Source organism: Anolis sagrei, chromosome 1 (assembly GCF_037176765.1).
Source record: "Anolis sagrei isolate rAnoSag1 chromosome 1, rAnoSag1.mat, whole genome shotgun sequence".
In the NCBI taxonomy this organism is placed as follows: Eukaryota; Metazoa; Chordata; class Lepidosauria; order Squamata; family Dactyloidae; genus Anolis; species Anolis sagrei.
The window spans coordinates 336,877,887-336,894,971 of record NC_090021.1 but is presented as its reverse complement, the minus strand read 5'-3'; the positions used below and the strand labels follow the sequence as shown (position 1 = coordinate 336,894,971).

Genomic DNA, 17,085 nt, shown 5'->3' with positions numbered 1-17,085 from the left:
AAATTTCAGAACTCTAACAAAACTCTCAAAATGTCATAATAAATGGCAGTTCCTAATTGGTGCTGTCATTAAAATCACCAATAATGAAATAATAATTAAATTTTGAAAGTTTTGTTAGAGTTCTGAAATTTTCACCACCAGAACTTTAGTTTTGTAAGTACTTTAGAACCATTTAGAACCATGGATTGCCCAAGCCTAGTAAGTACCAGTTAAAGCGGTATCAAACTGCATTCGTTCTGCGATATAGATGCACTCCAGGGAGGGGCGTTCCCTTTTTGTTCAGAATCAACTCGGAATCTATCTGTGGCGTGTGCATCTTTATTATTCATACCTCTGTCAAGCAGAAAAGGGGGCGGAGCTTGGAAAGGAACAGGGGAACCGGAAGGAGGAAGTGGCATAGGGGGCTTCCACGTGGTTTCTGCTGCTGGGAGAAAATCCTGTCTCAGTAGAAAGGCACAGAAGCAGAGCTCAGCAACACTCCGGTAAGGGCGAGATATATGCTGCTGGGGAGGAAGCATTTCCAGAACAGATGGGCTATTGTTGCCCAGGAAAAGTTGCTTTGGGGAACTACATTTCCCAGTATGTGGCTGTGGAGCCCTATTAGAATCATAGAATCAAAGAGTTGGAAGAGACCTCATGGGCCATCCAGTCCAACCCCATTCTGCCAAGAAGCAGGAATATTGCATTCAAATCACCCCTGACAGATGGCCACCCAGCCTCTGTTTAAAAGCTTCCAAAGAAGGAGCCTCCACCACACTCTGGGGCAGAGAGTTCCACTGCTGAACTCTGACAGTCAGGAAGTTCTTCCTCATGTTCAGAGGCAATCTCCTTTCTTGTAGTTTGAAGCCATTGCTCAGCGTCCTAGTCTCCATGGAAGTAGTAAACAAGCTTGCCCACTCCTCCCTATGACTTCCTCTCACATATTTATACATGGCTATCATATCTCCTCTCAGCCTTCTCTTCTTCAGGCTAAACATGCCCAGCTCCTTAAGCCACTCCTCATAGGGCTTGTTCTCCAGACCCTTGATCATTTTAGTCACCCTCCTCTGGACACATTCCAGCTTGTTAATATCTCTCTTGAATTGTGGTGCCCAGAATTGGACACAATATTCCAGGTGTGGTCTAACCAAGGCAGAATAGAGCATGGGGAGCATGACTTCCCTGGACCTAGACACTATGCTCCTGTTGATGCAGGCCAAAATCCCATTGGCTTTTTTTGCCGCCACATCACATTGTTGGCTCATGTTTAACTTGTTGTCCACGAGGACTCCCAAGATCTTTTTCACACGTACTGCTCTCGAGCCAGGCATTGTCCCCCATTTTGTATCTTTGCATTTCGTTTTTTCCTGCCAAAGTGGAGTATCTTGCATTTGTCACTGTTGAACTTCATTTTGTTAGTTTTGGCCAATCATCTCTCTAATATATCAATAGCTCTATAAACAAGCACCTTGGTATCCCTATGGATGTCCCGATCCTCAAACACTCTCTGCTTCATTCGGAAAAATGCTGCACTTGCAGAGCTCAGGCGGTGTTGTATTTCGGCGTCGATGTTGACTTTGGTGGAGAGGTGGCTGCCAAGGTAGCAGAAATAGTCAACATTTTCTGATGCTACACCATTAAGCTGTATTACTGGCATTGGAGGGGGGTTGGCTGGTGTCTGCTGGAAGAGCACCTTGGTTTTTTCAATGTTCAATGACAGGCCGAGCTTCTCGTATGCTTCTGCAAAGGTGTTTAGAGTGGCTTGTAGGTCTTCTTCTGAATGCGCACAGATGACCTTGTCATCAGCATACTGGAGTTCTATGACAAATGTTGTTGTAACCTTGGTTTTGGCTTTCAGTCTGCTGGGGTTGAATAGCTTGCCATCTGTCCGATAGATGATTTCCACTCCGGTGGGAAGCTTCCCGTCAACAAGGTGAAGTATCATAGCGATGAAGATGGAGAATAGAGTTGGGGCAATAACACATCCTTGTCTGACGACTGATTCCACCTTAAATGGGTCACTCTGGGAACCACTGCTGTCCAAAACTGTTGCCATCATGGAGGAGCCTCAGGATGTTCACAAATTTGCTTGGGCAGCCGATTTTATTTCCCAGAAGGCCCAGATGGTTCTACTGGGTGGGGCATTTATACAGCTAGTAGACGGTTAGGAATTGTGGGAGTTGAAGTCCAAAACACCTGGAGGGCCAAAGTTTGCCCATGCCTGTTATAGGCCGTTTATTATTGTTGTGTGCCTTCAGCTTGTTCTCCATTTAAAGTGACTCTATGATGAACATATAAAGGAATTGTTTTGCAATATTTTAATTTTATTTATTTTAATCATTTATTTTATTTTATTTATATTATTTATTATTACATATTTATCGTCTACCATTTACATTACATTTCTTTGTTATATCTGTTATTGACTATTATTTTTATTTGTATATATATTATATATATTTATTGTATTTAACAGCATAAATTTTGGGAATTGAAGTCCAAAACACCTGAAGGCCAAGGTTTGCCCATGCCTGGTATAGATCATTTATTATTGTTGTGTACCCTCAGGTTGTTCTCCACTTAAAGTGACTCCATAGTGAACCTATAAAGGAATTGTTTTGGCAATAATATTTTAATTTTAAGTATTTATTTATTTAAATCATTTATTTTATTATTTTATTTATTTATTATATTATTTTTGTCATCTACCACTTACACTATATTTATTTGTTATATTTGTTATTTACTATTATTTGTGTGTATGTGTGTGTGTGTGTGTGTGTGTGTATATATATATATATATATATATATAGTAAAGGTCACAGACCAGAAATAAAAATGAATGTAGTATAGTTAATATAATTTATATATGTGTGTGTATTATATTATATTAACTATACTACATTCATTTTTATTTCTGGTCTGTGACCTTTACAATAAAATTAATTAATTCATTAATTATTTTATTTATATTTATGTCATTTTATTTATGTAGTATAGTTAATATACTATAATATAATACACACACACACATAATGTATATTAACTATACTACAATCATTTTTATTTCTGGTCTGTGACCTTTACAATAAAATTAATTAATTAATTAATTATTTTATTTATATTTATTTCATTTATGTCATTTTATTGTGTGTATATATATATTGTGTGTGTGTATATATATATATATACACACACACACACATTTACAACAAAATTTATTATTTATTTATTTATTTATTTATTTATATTTATGTCATATATATATTAGGCATTTATATTCCACCCTTCTTACCCCTGAAGGTGGACTCAGAGTGCTTTACAATTGTATTTATTTTATTCATTTACGGACACACACTTTGCTCTCTCTCTATATATGTATGTTTCTCTTGCCTCCCCCACAAGTGGTGCAGCAGATTAAACTGCTGAGCTGCTGAACTTGCTGGCCGAAACGTTGGCGGTTTGAATCCAGGGAGTGGGGTGAGCCCCTGCAGTTCACCCCAGCTTCTGTCAACCTAGCAGTTTGAAAACATGAAAGTATGAGTAGATGAATAGGTACCGCTTCTGCGGGAAGGTAATGGCACTCCATGCAGTCATACTGGCCACATTACCTAGGAGGTGTCTACGGACAACGGAGATGAGCACCACCCCCAGAATCAGACATGACTAGACTTAATGTCAGGGGAAAGTTCACTTTATGTTTCTCTTTGGTGGTTTGCATCTGGCGGTTAATTTCTGTAAGTGTTGTTTTGTGTCAATTGGTGTTGTTATTGCTATTGTTATCTATATATATGAAAATGCTCTGTGCGTAATGAGTACCTTAAAAACAAAAGAACCAATAAATGAAATCACACCAAATTTGGCAACAAAACATCTCACAACACAAGGAGTGACCATCACTCAAAAAATTATGATTTTGTCATTTGGGAGTTGTAGTTGCTGAGATTTATAGTTCACCTATAATCAAAGAGCATTCTGAACTCCACCAACGATGGAATTGAACCAAACTTGCCACACAGGACTCCCTTGACCAACAGAAAATACTGGAAGGGTTTGGTGGGCATTGACCTTGAGTTTTGGAGTTGTAGTTCACCTATATCTAGAGAGCACTGTGGACTCAAACAATGATGGATCTGGACCAAACTTGGCAGAAATACTCAATATGCTCAAATATAAACACAGATGGAGTTTGGGAGAAATAGACCTTGACATTTGGGAGTTGTAGTTACTGGGATTTATAGTTCCCCTACAATCAAGGAGCATTCTGAACCCCACCAACGACAGAATTGGGGCAAACTTCCCACACAGAACCCTCATGTCCAACAGAAAATACTGTGTATTGTCGAAGGCTTTCATGGCTGGAATCACTAGGTTCTTGTGGGTTTTTTCGGGCTATAAAGCCATGTTCTAGAGGCATTTCTCCTGACGTCCATAGATGCAGGCGAAACGTCAGGAGAAATGCCTCTAGAACATGGCTCTATAGCCCGAAAAAACCCACAAGAACCTAGAAAATACTGTGTTTTTTGGTGGTCTTTGGTTATCCTTTTGACACCCCCCTGGTGACCCTTCCCCCCGGGTTCTTGACTTCCCAGGTTGAAAAATGCTGCCTGAAGGCCATCCAGTCCAACTCCCTTCACCAGGGCAAGAAAACATAATCAAAGCCCTCCTGACAAAGGGCCATCCAGCCATTCACACATACACACACACACATAAATATATATGACAGATGCAGTATCAAAGATCTGAAAGGGACCCCTAAAGAAGGACAATGATATGTTGCATATTCCAGAGTAGGCAAACCAGACAATCTTCACATCAACACTGCCAAAGAAACAACAAGAAATACTGTTTACCCACAAGCATAAAGACATGACATATATTAGAAAACAAAACACTTTCTCATTACTTTATTTTCCAGATCACCAGACTGGGCCACAGCAGCGCGCGTGGCAGGGGACCACTAGTTGTTTATAAATGACATTTCTATTGTTTATAAATGCTGATGTACTTTATGTGTTTTGTGTGGCACCATCATGTGCCGCTCTGTAAGCTGTCTTGAGTCCTTTTTGAGAGATGGTGACGGGATATCAATAAAGTTGTTGTTATTGTTGTTATAGGAGGAAAAAATGGTGCGCAAGCTGAAGTTCCATGAGCAGAAGCTCCTCAAGAAGCTCGACTTTGTCAACTGGGAGGCCTCTACGGGGAACCTCCATGAGCTGCGTGTGATCCGCCGCTTCCGCCTGCAAAAGAGGGAAGACTACACCCGCTACAACCAGCTCAGCCGGGCAATCCGAGAACTGGCTCGCCGCATCCGGGATCTCGGCGACGCGCCTGAGTCAGCGACTTTCCGGGCTCAGAGCACAGCAGCCCTCCTGGAGAAGCTGTATGCCATGGGGCTGGTGTCGTCCAAACGCTCCCTAGAGCAGTGCGACCGGGTTTCGGCCAGCTCCTTCTGCCGCCGGCGCTTGCCCTGCCTGCTTCTGAAGCTCCGCATGGCCCAGAACATGAAGTCGGCAGTCACCTTCGTGGAGCAAGGCCACGTCCGGGTTGGGCCAGAGGTCATGACAGACCCGGCCTTTTTGGTGACCCGAGCCATGGAGGACTTCATCACCTGGACGGACTCCTCTCGCATCCGCCAACATGTCCTGAACTACAACCAGGAACGGGACGATTTTGACTTGGCTTGTTAAGACTACCATTTCCTCATCCCTTTTGTTTACCCCAACCTCTTATATTATCCTCTATGGCTGTATCTACACTGCCATGTGACCCAGACTATCTGCTTTGAACCAGATTGTATGAGGTCCGTTCTATACTGCCATATAATCCAGATTATCAAAGCTGAGAATATGGATTTTATATGGCAGTGTAGAAGGGGCCCCAGGTTATCAAAGCAGATAATCCTTATTATTGGCTTTGAATTGGATAATATGAGTCTACACAGCCATATAATAAATAATAATAAACTTTATTTGTATCCCACTCTATCTCTCTAATGGGGACTCAGGTTGGCAATATTTATTTATTTTCTATATATCGTGTCAGGAGCAACCAGACATTTGTATTACATTTTTAACAAAACAAACAAACAGATAAAACACAAAGTTTGCAAGCTCGGTAGTTGATTAAATGTCCTTTGACCAGTCTCTGGCCACTTGGAGTGCCTCTGGTGTTGCCGCAAGAAGGCCCTCCATTGTGCATGTGGCAGGGCTCAGGTTGCATTGCAGCAGGTGGTCAGTGGTTTGCTCCTCTCCACACTTGCATGTCGTGGATTCCACTTTGTGACCCCATTTCTTAAGGTTGACTCTGCATCTCATGGTGCCAGAGCGCAATCTGTTCAGCACCTTCCAAGTCACCCAGTATTCTGTGTGCCCAGGAGGGAGTCTCTCATCTGGTATCAGCTATTGATTGAGGTTCTGGGTTTGAGCCTGCCACTTTTGGACTCTCACTTGCTGAGGTGTTCCAGCGAGTGTCTCTGTAGAGAACTATTTCTTGATTTAAGTTGTTGGCGTGCTGGTTGATACCCAAATGGGTGGGCTGGAGATATCCATGCCTTGGCCTTTTCACTGTTGGTTGCTACTCCCTGGCGGATGTCAGGTGGTACAATACCGGCTAAGTAGTGTAATTTCTTCAGTGGTGTAGGGCACAGACACCCCGTGATAATGCAGCATGTCTCATTAAGTGCCACATCCACTGTTTTAGTGTGGTGAGATGGGCATGCATACTCAGCAACAGAGTAGCATAGTGCAAGGGTAGATGTCTTAACTGTATCTGGTTGTGATCCCCAGGTTGTGACAGTCAGCTTTCGTATGATATTATTTCTAGCGCCCACTTTTTGCTTGATAGTCAAGCAGTGCTTCTTGTAGGTCTCTCATGTCCCTCTGTTAATTTGATGGCGTTGATGCACCCAGTGTTGTGTCACCCAAAGGCTCTTCCAAGACTTGGTGACTCCTAACTAATTACTGGAAATCTTCTATCCCAGGATTCCAAATGGCTGTACTGCAACAATTCTTCCTTCTGTACAAAAAGTGAAATACAAAGTTTGAAAAAAGTGTGTATTTTGAAAATCCAGCAGTTGTGTTCAGCGTATCCACCAGAGGGAGGTGGTGGACAAAAAGATATCTAGGTAAGCTCTGGTGAGAAAGCATATTAGCAAAATGGAGACAATAAGATCCCCATAACTGGGGGAACCTTACCCACAGTTTCGCTTACCTACGCCCAAGGAAAAATGGGAATTCTTTAGGTTGAATGGAATGCTTCTTTTTGAAGTTGTCGTAGATTTGCATTGTAGGACCTAGCAAATTCCTAGAAGCATTATCTCTCAAAGGATGCATCAACACTATAGAATAAATGCAGTTCACTATCATCTTAACTGTCATGGCCTAATGCTGTGGAATCATGGGAGTTGTAGTTTGATGAGGCACCCATTCTCTTTGACAGAGACTAAAGGATTTCCGAAAACTACAACTCCCATGATTGACATTGAGCCATGTCAAACTACATTTATTATACCATGGAGATGCACCCTAAAATATCTCTAGGTTTATCCAATGCAATTTTATGGTATGAGGGGACTGGAAATCGGGTAATTTAGTGACATCTGGTCATTTGCCCAGTTAGTTTCATAGAATCATAGAATCAAAGAGTTGGAAGAGACCTCATGGGCCATCCAGTCCAACCCCATTCTGCCAAGAAGCAGGAATATTGCATTCAAAGCACCCCTGACAAATGGCCATCCAGCCTCTGCTTAAAAGCTTCCAAAGAAGGAGCCTCCACCACACTCAGGGGCAGAGAGTTCCACTGCTGAACGGCTCTCACAGTCAGGAAGTTCTTCCTAATGTTCAGATGGAATCTCCTCTCTTGTAGTTTGAAGCCATTGTTCCCTTGTGTCCTAGTCTCCAAGGAAGCAGAAAACAAGCTTGCTCCCTCCTCCCTGTGGCTTCCTCTCACATATTTATACATGGCTATCATATCTCCTCTCAGCCTTCTCTTCTTCAGGCTAAACATGCCCAGTTCCCTAAGCCGCTCCTCATAGGGCTTGTTCTCCAGACCCTTGATCATTTTAGTCGCCCTCCTCTGGACACATTCCAGCTTGTCCAGTTTCAATTCATCACAGGGTCTTACCGTCTTCTGTATATCTATACTACTTCTGAGGATGCTTGCCATAGATGCAGGCGAAACGTCAGGAGAGAATGCCTCTAGAACATGGCCATATAGCCCAAAAAAAACGTACAACAACCCAGTGGTTCTGGCCATGAAAGCCTTCGACAATACATTAAAAATGTAATGTTCTTTTGTGGGATTAACAGAATTCAAAAAACACTGGACGAATTGACACCAAATTTGGACACAAGACACCTAATAGCCCCATGTATGTCCTTCACTCAAAAAAATTGATTTTGTCATTTGGGAGTTGTAGTTGTTAGGATTTATGGTTCATCTACAATCAAAGAGCATTCTGAACCCCACCAATGGTGGAATTGAACCAAACTTGGCACACCGTTCTCCCATGACCAACAGAAAATACTGGAAGGGTTTGGTGGGCAGTGTCCTTTGGTTTTGGAGTTGTAGTTCACCTACATCCAGAGATCACTGTGGACTGAAACAATGATGGATCTGGACCAAACTCTACACGAATACTCTATATGCCCAAATGTGAACACTGGTAGAGTTTGGGGAAAATAGAATCTTGACATTCGGGAGTTGTAGTTGTTGGGATTTATAGTTCACCTACAATCACAGAGCATTCTGAATCCGACCAACGATAGAATTGGGCCAAACCTCCCACACAGAACCCCCATGTGGGCCACAGCAACGCGTGGCAGGGGACGGCTAGTCCTTAATATAGATTTTCCAAAGATCGTACTGGAGATTAAATAACTTGATTCCATTTGACCCCTTTCCCGAAGGCAGCCTCAAATCTCGATCCATCTCGAATGCTTTAATAATAATAATAAATACACAGACGAATTGTATTCACTTCTGATCTGGATGGCTTCCAGGCTCACATCCTCATGACTATTCTTTCCAGAAATCTATTTTTCCCCTTGGCCTTGGAGCAAAATAATTTTTCTGTTTGTCTCTATGGTAACAAGTTTCTTGATGGTGTTCCTTGATAACCACTCCGCTGTTGCGTTTCTTGGATAGGTCTTTACATTTCGAATGGGTGCTTTTTGTGTCTTCATGCATTTGTTGTTCTTGGCGCTCTCCTCCATTGTTTCTAATGTGAAAGGAACACGTCTTTTCCTCCTCTGGTGTTTTTGGCAATAGCTTGACCCCAAAAGTGGGCCTTGAAATAGATTTTGGTGGGGCTACAAATCCTAAAATTATACGCCGTTTCATGGTCGCCAATGATGATTAAGTTCTTTCTCTTTGTGAAATTAAGTTTGTCCCCCAGCTTTGCATTATATTTTTAAAAACAACGTAGCTGCAAAATACTGTTAATAAACTGCACATAATAATAATAATAATAATAATAATAATAATAATAATAATAATCCCAAATGTAGACTCTGCAAGGAAGCAGATGAAACAATAGATCCCATCCTCAGTTGCTGCTGCAAGAAGATTGCGCAGACAGACTACAAGCAGAGGCACAACACCCTTGCTCAGATGATTCATTGGAACTTGTGCCACAAATCCCATCTGCCTGCGACAAAGAACTAGTGGGATCACAAGCCGGAAAAAGTTAGAATGAACACGCCAAGCTCCTCTGGGACTTCCGGATTCAGACAGAGAGAGTTGTGGAGCATAATACTCATGACCTCACGATTGTGTTAAAAAACAAAGTATGGATCATTGATGTCGCAATCCCAGGTGACAGCAGGATTGAAGCGAAACAACTGGAAAAGCTGAAAAGATATGAGGATTTAAAGATCGAACTGCAAAGACTCTAGCACAAGCCAGTCATAGAATTAGAGTTGGAAGAGCCATCAGGGGCCATTCAGTGGCCCTTGGTGACTCATCCAACTTTAATTCTATGATTTGATGCCCTTCAAGCAACATGTACCTTCAATTTCTAGTCTAAGGGTGCATCTACACTAGAATGCATGTAGTTTGACAAGGCTATGGATACAAAGGTCTCCCACGTTCTCTGTCAAAGAGTGTTGGCACCTCCCCAAACTACAGCTCCCAGAATTCCATAGTATTGAGCCATGGCAGTCAAAGTGGTGACAAACTGCATTCATTCTACAGCAGTGCTTCCCAACCTGTGGGCCATGATACATAAAAGGTCAGATTATTAAATAGGGTTTTCTGTGGCGAGCAGATGGCGACTACTGGATGGCAAATGTTCTGTATCTGAAACTAGAACTGATGTGGCCAATCCAATGCAATTTTCTGAGTCAGCACCCCAAATAACCAAACTGAATTTAAGTTGACCAAAAACTGATTCGTAACCCTTTGGGTAATAATATTAGAGAGTGGTCCCTGGACAAAGTGGTTCCTGGTCAAAGTGGCCCCTCATCAAGTGGTCCCTGGTTAAGTGATCCCTTATCAAGTAGCCCCTGGTCAAAGTGGTCCCTGATCAAAGTGGTCCCTCATCAAGTGCCCCCTGGTCAAAGTGGTCCCTGGTCAAAGTGGTCCCTGGTCAAAGTGGCCCCTCATCAAGTGGTCCCTGGTTAAGTGATCCCTTATCAAGTAGCCCCTGGTCAAAGTGGTCCCTGATCAAAGTGGTCCCTCATCAAGTGCCCCCTGGTCAAAGTGGCCCCTCATCAAGTGGTCCCTGGTTAAGTGATCCCTCATCAAGTAGCCCCTGGTCAAAGTGGTCCCTGATCAAAGTGGTCCCTCATCAAGTGCCCCCTGGTCAAAGTGGTCCCTGGTCAAAGTGGACCCTCATCAAGTGGTCCCTGGTTAAGTGATCCCTCATCAAGTAGCCCCTGGTCAAAGTGGTCCCTGATCAAAGTGGTCCCTCATCAAGTGGTCCCTGGTCAAAGTGGACCCTCATCAAGTGGTCCCTGGTTAAGTGATCCCTCATCAAGTAGCCCCTGGTCAAAGTGGTCCCTGGTTAAGTGGACCCTTATCAAGGGGTCCGTGGTCAAAGTGGTCCCTCATCAAGTTGCCCCTGGTCTAAGTGGTCCCTGATCAAAGTGGTCCCTCATCAAGTGCCCCCTGGTCAAAGTGGTCCCTGGTCAAAGTGGACCCTCATCAAGTGGTCCCTGGTTAAGTGATCCCTCATCAAGTAGCCCCTGGTCAAAGTGGTCCCTGATCAAAGTGGTCCCTCATCAAGTGGTCCCTGGTCAAAGTGGACCCTCATCAAGTGGTCCCTGGTTAAGTGATCCCTCATCAAGTAGCCCCTGGTCAAAGTGGTCCCTGGTTAAGTGGACCCTTATCAAGGGGTCCGTGGTCAAAGTGGTCCCTCATCAAGTTGCCCCTGGTCTAAGTGGACCCTCATCAAGTGGTCCGCGGTCCCTCATCAAGTTGCCCCTGGTCTAAGTGGTCCCTCATCAAGTGGTCCCTGGTCAAAGTGGCCCCTGGTCAAAAAAAGGTTGGAAATGTAGATGCACCCCAGATATTTTCAAGGCGTAGGAAGTGTCTTTCCAAACTTTATTACTAGCAGATCAAAACAAACTCTTTGAAAAGCTCCGAAATGTACTGAAGCCAAGCAAATATTTGGGGACGCATCTCGGGTCTGCTTTGTAAGACCCCACAATGTTTCCCCTCCCAAGTTAATTGGGACAATGCTGTCAAACTCATTGGCTGCATAGCTAACATTCTTCCTTCCTGCCATAGAAACCAGGCTGCAAAGATTCTGACAGCTTTGTTTCCTAAGAGGTTGGAATGTCATGAGCGTTCTGTCACACGGACCAGGCTTGAAGGTAGATTTCCACTTTGGAGAAGAGCTTCACCGTCACAGAACCATTAAAGGCCAAGAGGAGCGAGAAGGTAAATAATAATAGGAAATAATAGTCCTTAGATTAAAGTAGGGGTGCCAAACCCATTTTCATGGAGGGCCACAATATCCTTATGGTTGCCTTCAAAGGACTGTTGTATCCATGGATGGAGAATCAGTAGATACAAAGCATGGACTATAATTGTTTGACATGGTATTCAGTGCTTTTTAGTTTTACACAGTTTGGGTTCCCTGATGTTATTGATTGAACATATGAATTTGCTTCATACTGAATTATTAATGACTTTAGATGAAGGGTTAGAGAAGACATGATCATCAAGTTTGCAGACGATACCAAATTGGGAAGGAGAACCAATATTCCAGAAGGGGCAGAATTCAAAATTATCTTCACAGATCCGAGCCCCAGGGGAGTGGCGGCATATAAGTTCGAATAATAACTAAATAAATAAATAAATAAATAAGATTAGAGAGATGATGGCCCAAAATGAACACAATGAACTTCAACAGGGACAAATGCAAGATACTCCACAATGAAATGCAAAGAGACAGAATGGGGGACGATGCCTGGCTCGGCAACAGTGTGTGTGAAAAAGGTCTTGGAGTCCTCATGGACAGGAAGGTGAACATGAACCAACAATGTCATGTGGCAGCTAAAAATTCTGGTGGGATTTTGGCCCGCATAAATAGGAGTCTAGTGTCTAGAACAGGGGTCCTCAAACTAAGGCCCGGGGAGCAGATATGGCCCCTCAAGATCATTTACCCGCCCCTCACTCAAGGTAATTTACCCACCCCTCACTCAATCTAAGTCTGAGATGACTTGGAAGCACACAACAACAAAAACAACAACAACAATCCTATCTCATCAGCAAAAAACAGATCCACACTTCCCATTTAAATACTAATAAGTTTATATTTGTTAAAATTGTTCTTCATTTTAATTATTGTATTGATTTAAAGTAGGTTTTTTTGCACTACAAATAAGATGTGCAGCATGCATAGGAATTCATTCATTTTTTTTTTCAAATTGCAATCTGGTCCTCCAACAGTTTGAGAGACTGTTTTAAAAGTTTGAGGACCCCTGATCTAGATCCAGAGAAGTCATGCTACCCATGCTCTATTATGCCTTGGTCAGACCACTTTACCTGAAATCACACTGTGTCCAATTCTGGGCACCACAATTGAAGGGAGATGTTGACACGCTGGAATGTGCCCAGAGGAAGGCGACTAAAAATTATCAAGGGTCTGGAGAACAAGCCCTATGAGGAGCGGCTTAAGGAGCTGAGCATGTTTAGCCTGAAGAAGAGAAGGATGAGAGGAGACATGATGAGAGCCATGGATCAATATGTGAGGGGAAGTCATAGGGAAGAGAGAGAGGGGTTCCTTTCTGCTGCCCTGGAGTCTAGAATGCAATGGAACAATGGTTTCAATCTAAAGGAAAGGAGATTCCATCTGAACACGAGGAAGAACTTCCTGAGTGTGAGAGCTGTTCAGCAGTGAAACTCTCTGACCCAGAGTGTGGTGGAGGCTCCTTCTTTGGAGGCTTTTAAATGGAGGCTGGATGGCCATCAGTTGGGGTGCTCTGAATGCGATTTTCCTGCTTCTTGGCAGAATGGGGTTGGACTGGATGGCTCATGAGGTCTCTTCCAACTCTGTTATTCTATGATTAAATAATTAGCTGTGTTTTGTCTTTAAGATATTTCGGGGATGCCCTCCTTTCGCTCCCACCAGCGTCACAAGCACGGTTGGTGGGGACGAGAGAGAGAGTCTTTTCGGTGGTGACCCCTCGCCTCTGGAACGCCCTTCCTGGAGAAATAAGACAGGCCCCATCCCTCCCCTCCTTTCGAAAGAGCCTGAAGACTTGGTAGTTTAGACAAACTTTTGAGAAGGACTAGTTCTAGCTCTGCCCCAGTTACTGTTGAAATTAGCCATATCTTTTTCTACCAATTATCCAGGTCCCTTTCTTCTATTAGGCCTTGGAAATGTACAGCCATAAACTCTACCTAATTTCCCGAGACCTTTGAAATTGCATTAGCCTGGCCCGGCCTTTTAAACTGCCTTGAACAGGCACGATTATTTTAAACATATGTGCTATTGTGGTTTTTGATGCTTATATTGTCTTGTTAATTTTATGTTTATGTTGTTTTCTTTGTATGTATTGATTATGTTACTTGGAAACAGCTCCGAGTTCCTTCAGGGAGATAGAGCGGTATATAAATAAAGTTTTGTTGTTGTTGTACGTTAGCACAAAACAAAGAAAGGAGCAAGAGGACTATGATTCTATGATTCCATGACTGATGTTAAAAACAAACTGGTTTCATCATGGTTTTCATGGACTGCAGCCCTCTCTTTAAACGGAAGCATCTGCACTGTTGAATGACTGCAGTTTGACCCCACTTTTAACTGCCAGGTGCAATGCAAATTTAGTAAACCCTGATAGTTTATCATAGAATCCTAGAGTTGGAAGAGACCTCTTGGGCCATCCAGCCCAACCCCATTCTGCCAAGAAGCAGGAAAATCACATCCAAAGCACCCTTGACAGATGGCCATCAAGTCTCTGCTTAAAAGCCCCCAAAGAAGGAGCTGAAGTGTCAGTAGTCTCTGGCAACACTACAACTCCTAGAATTCCATAGGATTGAGACACGGGAAGTTAAAGTGGGGTTTAATGATTTGAAATTTACAGTGTAGATGTACCTTAATTGCTGGAGAATGAGATTCATGCCTCAGGTGCATTGCTATCTTGGTTAATGTTACCTCTACAAGCAGCAGATTTCTAACATCTTCAGAATAATAGGGACCATAGTCTTAACCGACTGAAGGACCTATAAATGCCTTGAGAAATAATAATAATAATTATAATAATAATAATAATTTGAAACACAACAAGATGAGTCCACAGCAGACACGATAACTCTGCTGGCTGTTGTATTGGATCACACGTCGGACACTTCCCAAGTGTCTAGGACTGTGTGATGTATCAGCGAATAATGCGTGCAGATCCCAGTAAGGTGGCCTTTTGAGGCTGGCAGCTGATAATTTTGTCAGCGCTGATTGTGTTTAAGTGCAGGCCAAGGTCTTTAGGCACTGCACCCAGTGTGCTGATCACCATTGGGACCACCTTGACTGCTTTGTGCCAGAGTCTTTGCAGTTCGATCTTTAAATCCTTACATCGTGTCAGCTTTTCCGGTTGTTTCTCTTCAATCCTGCTGTCACCTGGGATTGCAACATTGACGATCCATACTTGTGCTGGCACGGCAGTGCCAGGAGATTTGAATTCCTTTTCTTGCACTGCTAGTTTGCATGAATCTATTTAAGCCATGCATTTTGCAATAAGGTAGCTTCCCTCAGTTTGCAATCATAGGGCCAACAACTTGGCAATCATTGTTAGAATCTTTAGATCCGCCCCTTTTCCCAGGGTTTTGGAGGGAAAGAAGGACCTTTGTTCAGTCTCACTGTTTGAAGCCTAACAGCAGGACATGTGGGATTTTCTTTCCCACATGCACAAAAGCTTCGCTTCTCACAGCTCTGCTGGGGGAGTAAAGGAATTTCCACAGCTTTTGCTGGGGGAATACAGCCAGCTTTTGCTGGGGGGTTAAAGAAATAGATCCACAGCTCTGCTGGGGAGTAAAGAAATAGTTCCTACAGCCTTCGTGGAGACACCTTCAGCTTGGCAGATCTACAGGAACCTTGCCTGGTAAGGGACCACTATCCATAAAGCAGCTTGGAGCCGGGAGTAGGGGCCCCACGCCAGCAAGGTAAAGAGAGATTGCCCAGGGAGGGGTCAAAGGATTTCCCTAAGGAAGAAAGGAACAGTTTATCACCAGTTGCCTGCTCCTTGTTAGCTGATTGAGGAAGCTACCAGTTTTCCAGGGTTGTAAAGTGTTTAATTCATTTGTTTGAAGATTTAAGCCCAAATAAAGAACTTTGTTGAACTTATCTTGAGCCTCAATAGAACTTTGTGTTGGGAAATCTAAAGGGCCCTTCAGCTGAGGCACCCCGGCATCCCGTTGGGCATATAGAGAGCATGTCCTGTAAACAGACATTATTTCTAATATATCCTAGAGGAGGGCGACTAAAATGATCAAGGGTCTGGAGAACAAGCCCTATGAGGAGCGGCTTAGGGAACTGGGCATGTTTAGCCTGAAGAAGAGAAGGCTGAGAGGAGATATGATAGCCATGTATAAATATGTGAGAGGAAGCCACAGGGAGGAGGAGGGAGAAAGCTTGTTTTCTGCTTCCTTGGAAACTAGGACACGGAACAGTGGCTTCAAACTACAAGAGAGGAGATTCCATCTGAACATGAGGAAGAACTTCCTGACTGTGAGAGCCGTTCAGCAGTGGAACTCTCTGCCCCGGAGTGTGGTGGAGGCTCCTTCTTTGGAAGCTTTTAAGCAGAGGCTGGATGGCCATCTGTCAGGGGTGATTTGAATGCAATATTCCTGCTTCTTGGCAGGGGGTTGGACTGGATGGCCCATGAGGTCTCTTCCAACTCTATGATTCTATGATTCTATGATTCAGACTCAGCATGCAACAGCACAATACTTATTGTTGTTGTTGTTGTTGTTGTTATTTGAAGCACTACAAGATGAGTCCACAGCAGACACTCTGCTGGCTGTTGTATTGGATCACACGTCGGACACTTCCCAAGTGTCTAGGACTGTGTGATGTATCAGCTAACATCTATTATTATTATTATTATTATTATTATTATTATTATCCCGCCTTATCTCTCCCTAAGGAGACTCAAAGTGGCTTAACATAAAAGCATGAGTATACAATTTAAAATACACAAATAGGCAAACCATAGGTATCTTTAGGTCAGAGCTTTCCAAGCATGTCGTGTTGGTGACACACATTTTAGACGTGCATCATTTCGCAACACCATTCTTATATTTTACTGGCGAATTGAAGGTTGAACCGGCCCCTTACAAGAGATACAGACGCATATGTAAATTGTGATAACAAAACATATGGTTGCACAACATTTCTCATGAAAACCTTTCATTTACATTTTGAGGAATATATGACTCATTGCTTATTTCACACTGATGCAGATGGTTTCTCGTTACGTTTGTGTGACACACCTCCACGTCGCAACCAGTACATGAATGTGTTGTGACACGCTGTTTGGAAAGTCCTTCAAGCATATCTCTATGACAGAATTTGACAATAGTGAAACTAGCAAATGTGGGCGGCTGACTGTTTACGTTTTGGGACACCCTTTTGTGTATATTTATGTGTGTGCATGTTTACACTTG

At 43.1% G+C, this 17,085-nt stretch overlaps 1 protein-coding gene across 1 annotated transcript; it reads left to right on the top strand.

Moving 5' to 3' along the window:
* Positions 1 to 247: 247 nt before the first annotated feature.
* IMP3 (IMP U3 small nucleolar ribonucleoprotein 3) lies at positions 248 to 5,950 on the top strand. The gene is made up of 2 exons (XM_060753506.2): positions 248 to 482; positions 5,097 to 5,950. Exon 2 carries the CDS (start codon positions 5,106 to 5,108, stop codon positions 5,667 to 5,669), a length of 564 nt encoding a protein of 187 aa, XP_060609489.2. The 5' UTR covers positions 248 to 482; positions 5,097 to 5,105; the 3' UTR covers positions 5,670 to 5,950.
* The last annotated feature ends 11,135 nt before the right edge of the window (positions 5,951 to 17,085 follow it).

Coding starts and splice junctions, on each gene's coding strand:
- IMP3 (XM_060753506.2), top strand. CDS start 5,106: ATGGTGCGCAAGCTGAAGTTCCATGAGCAGAAGCTCCTCAAGAAGCTC.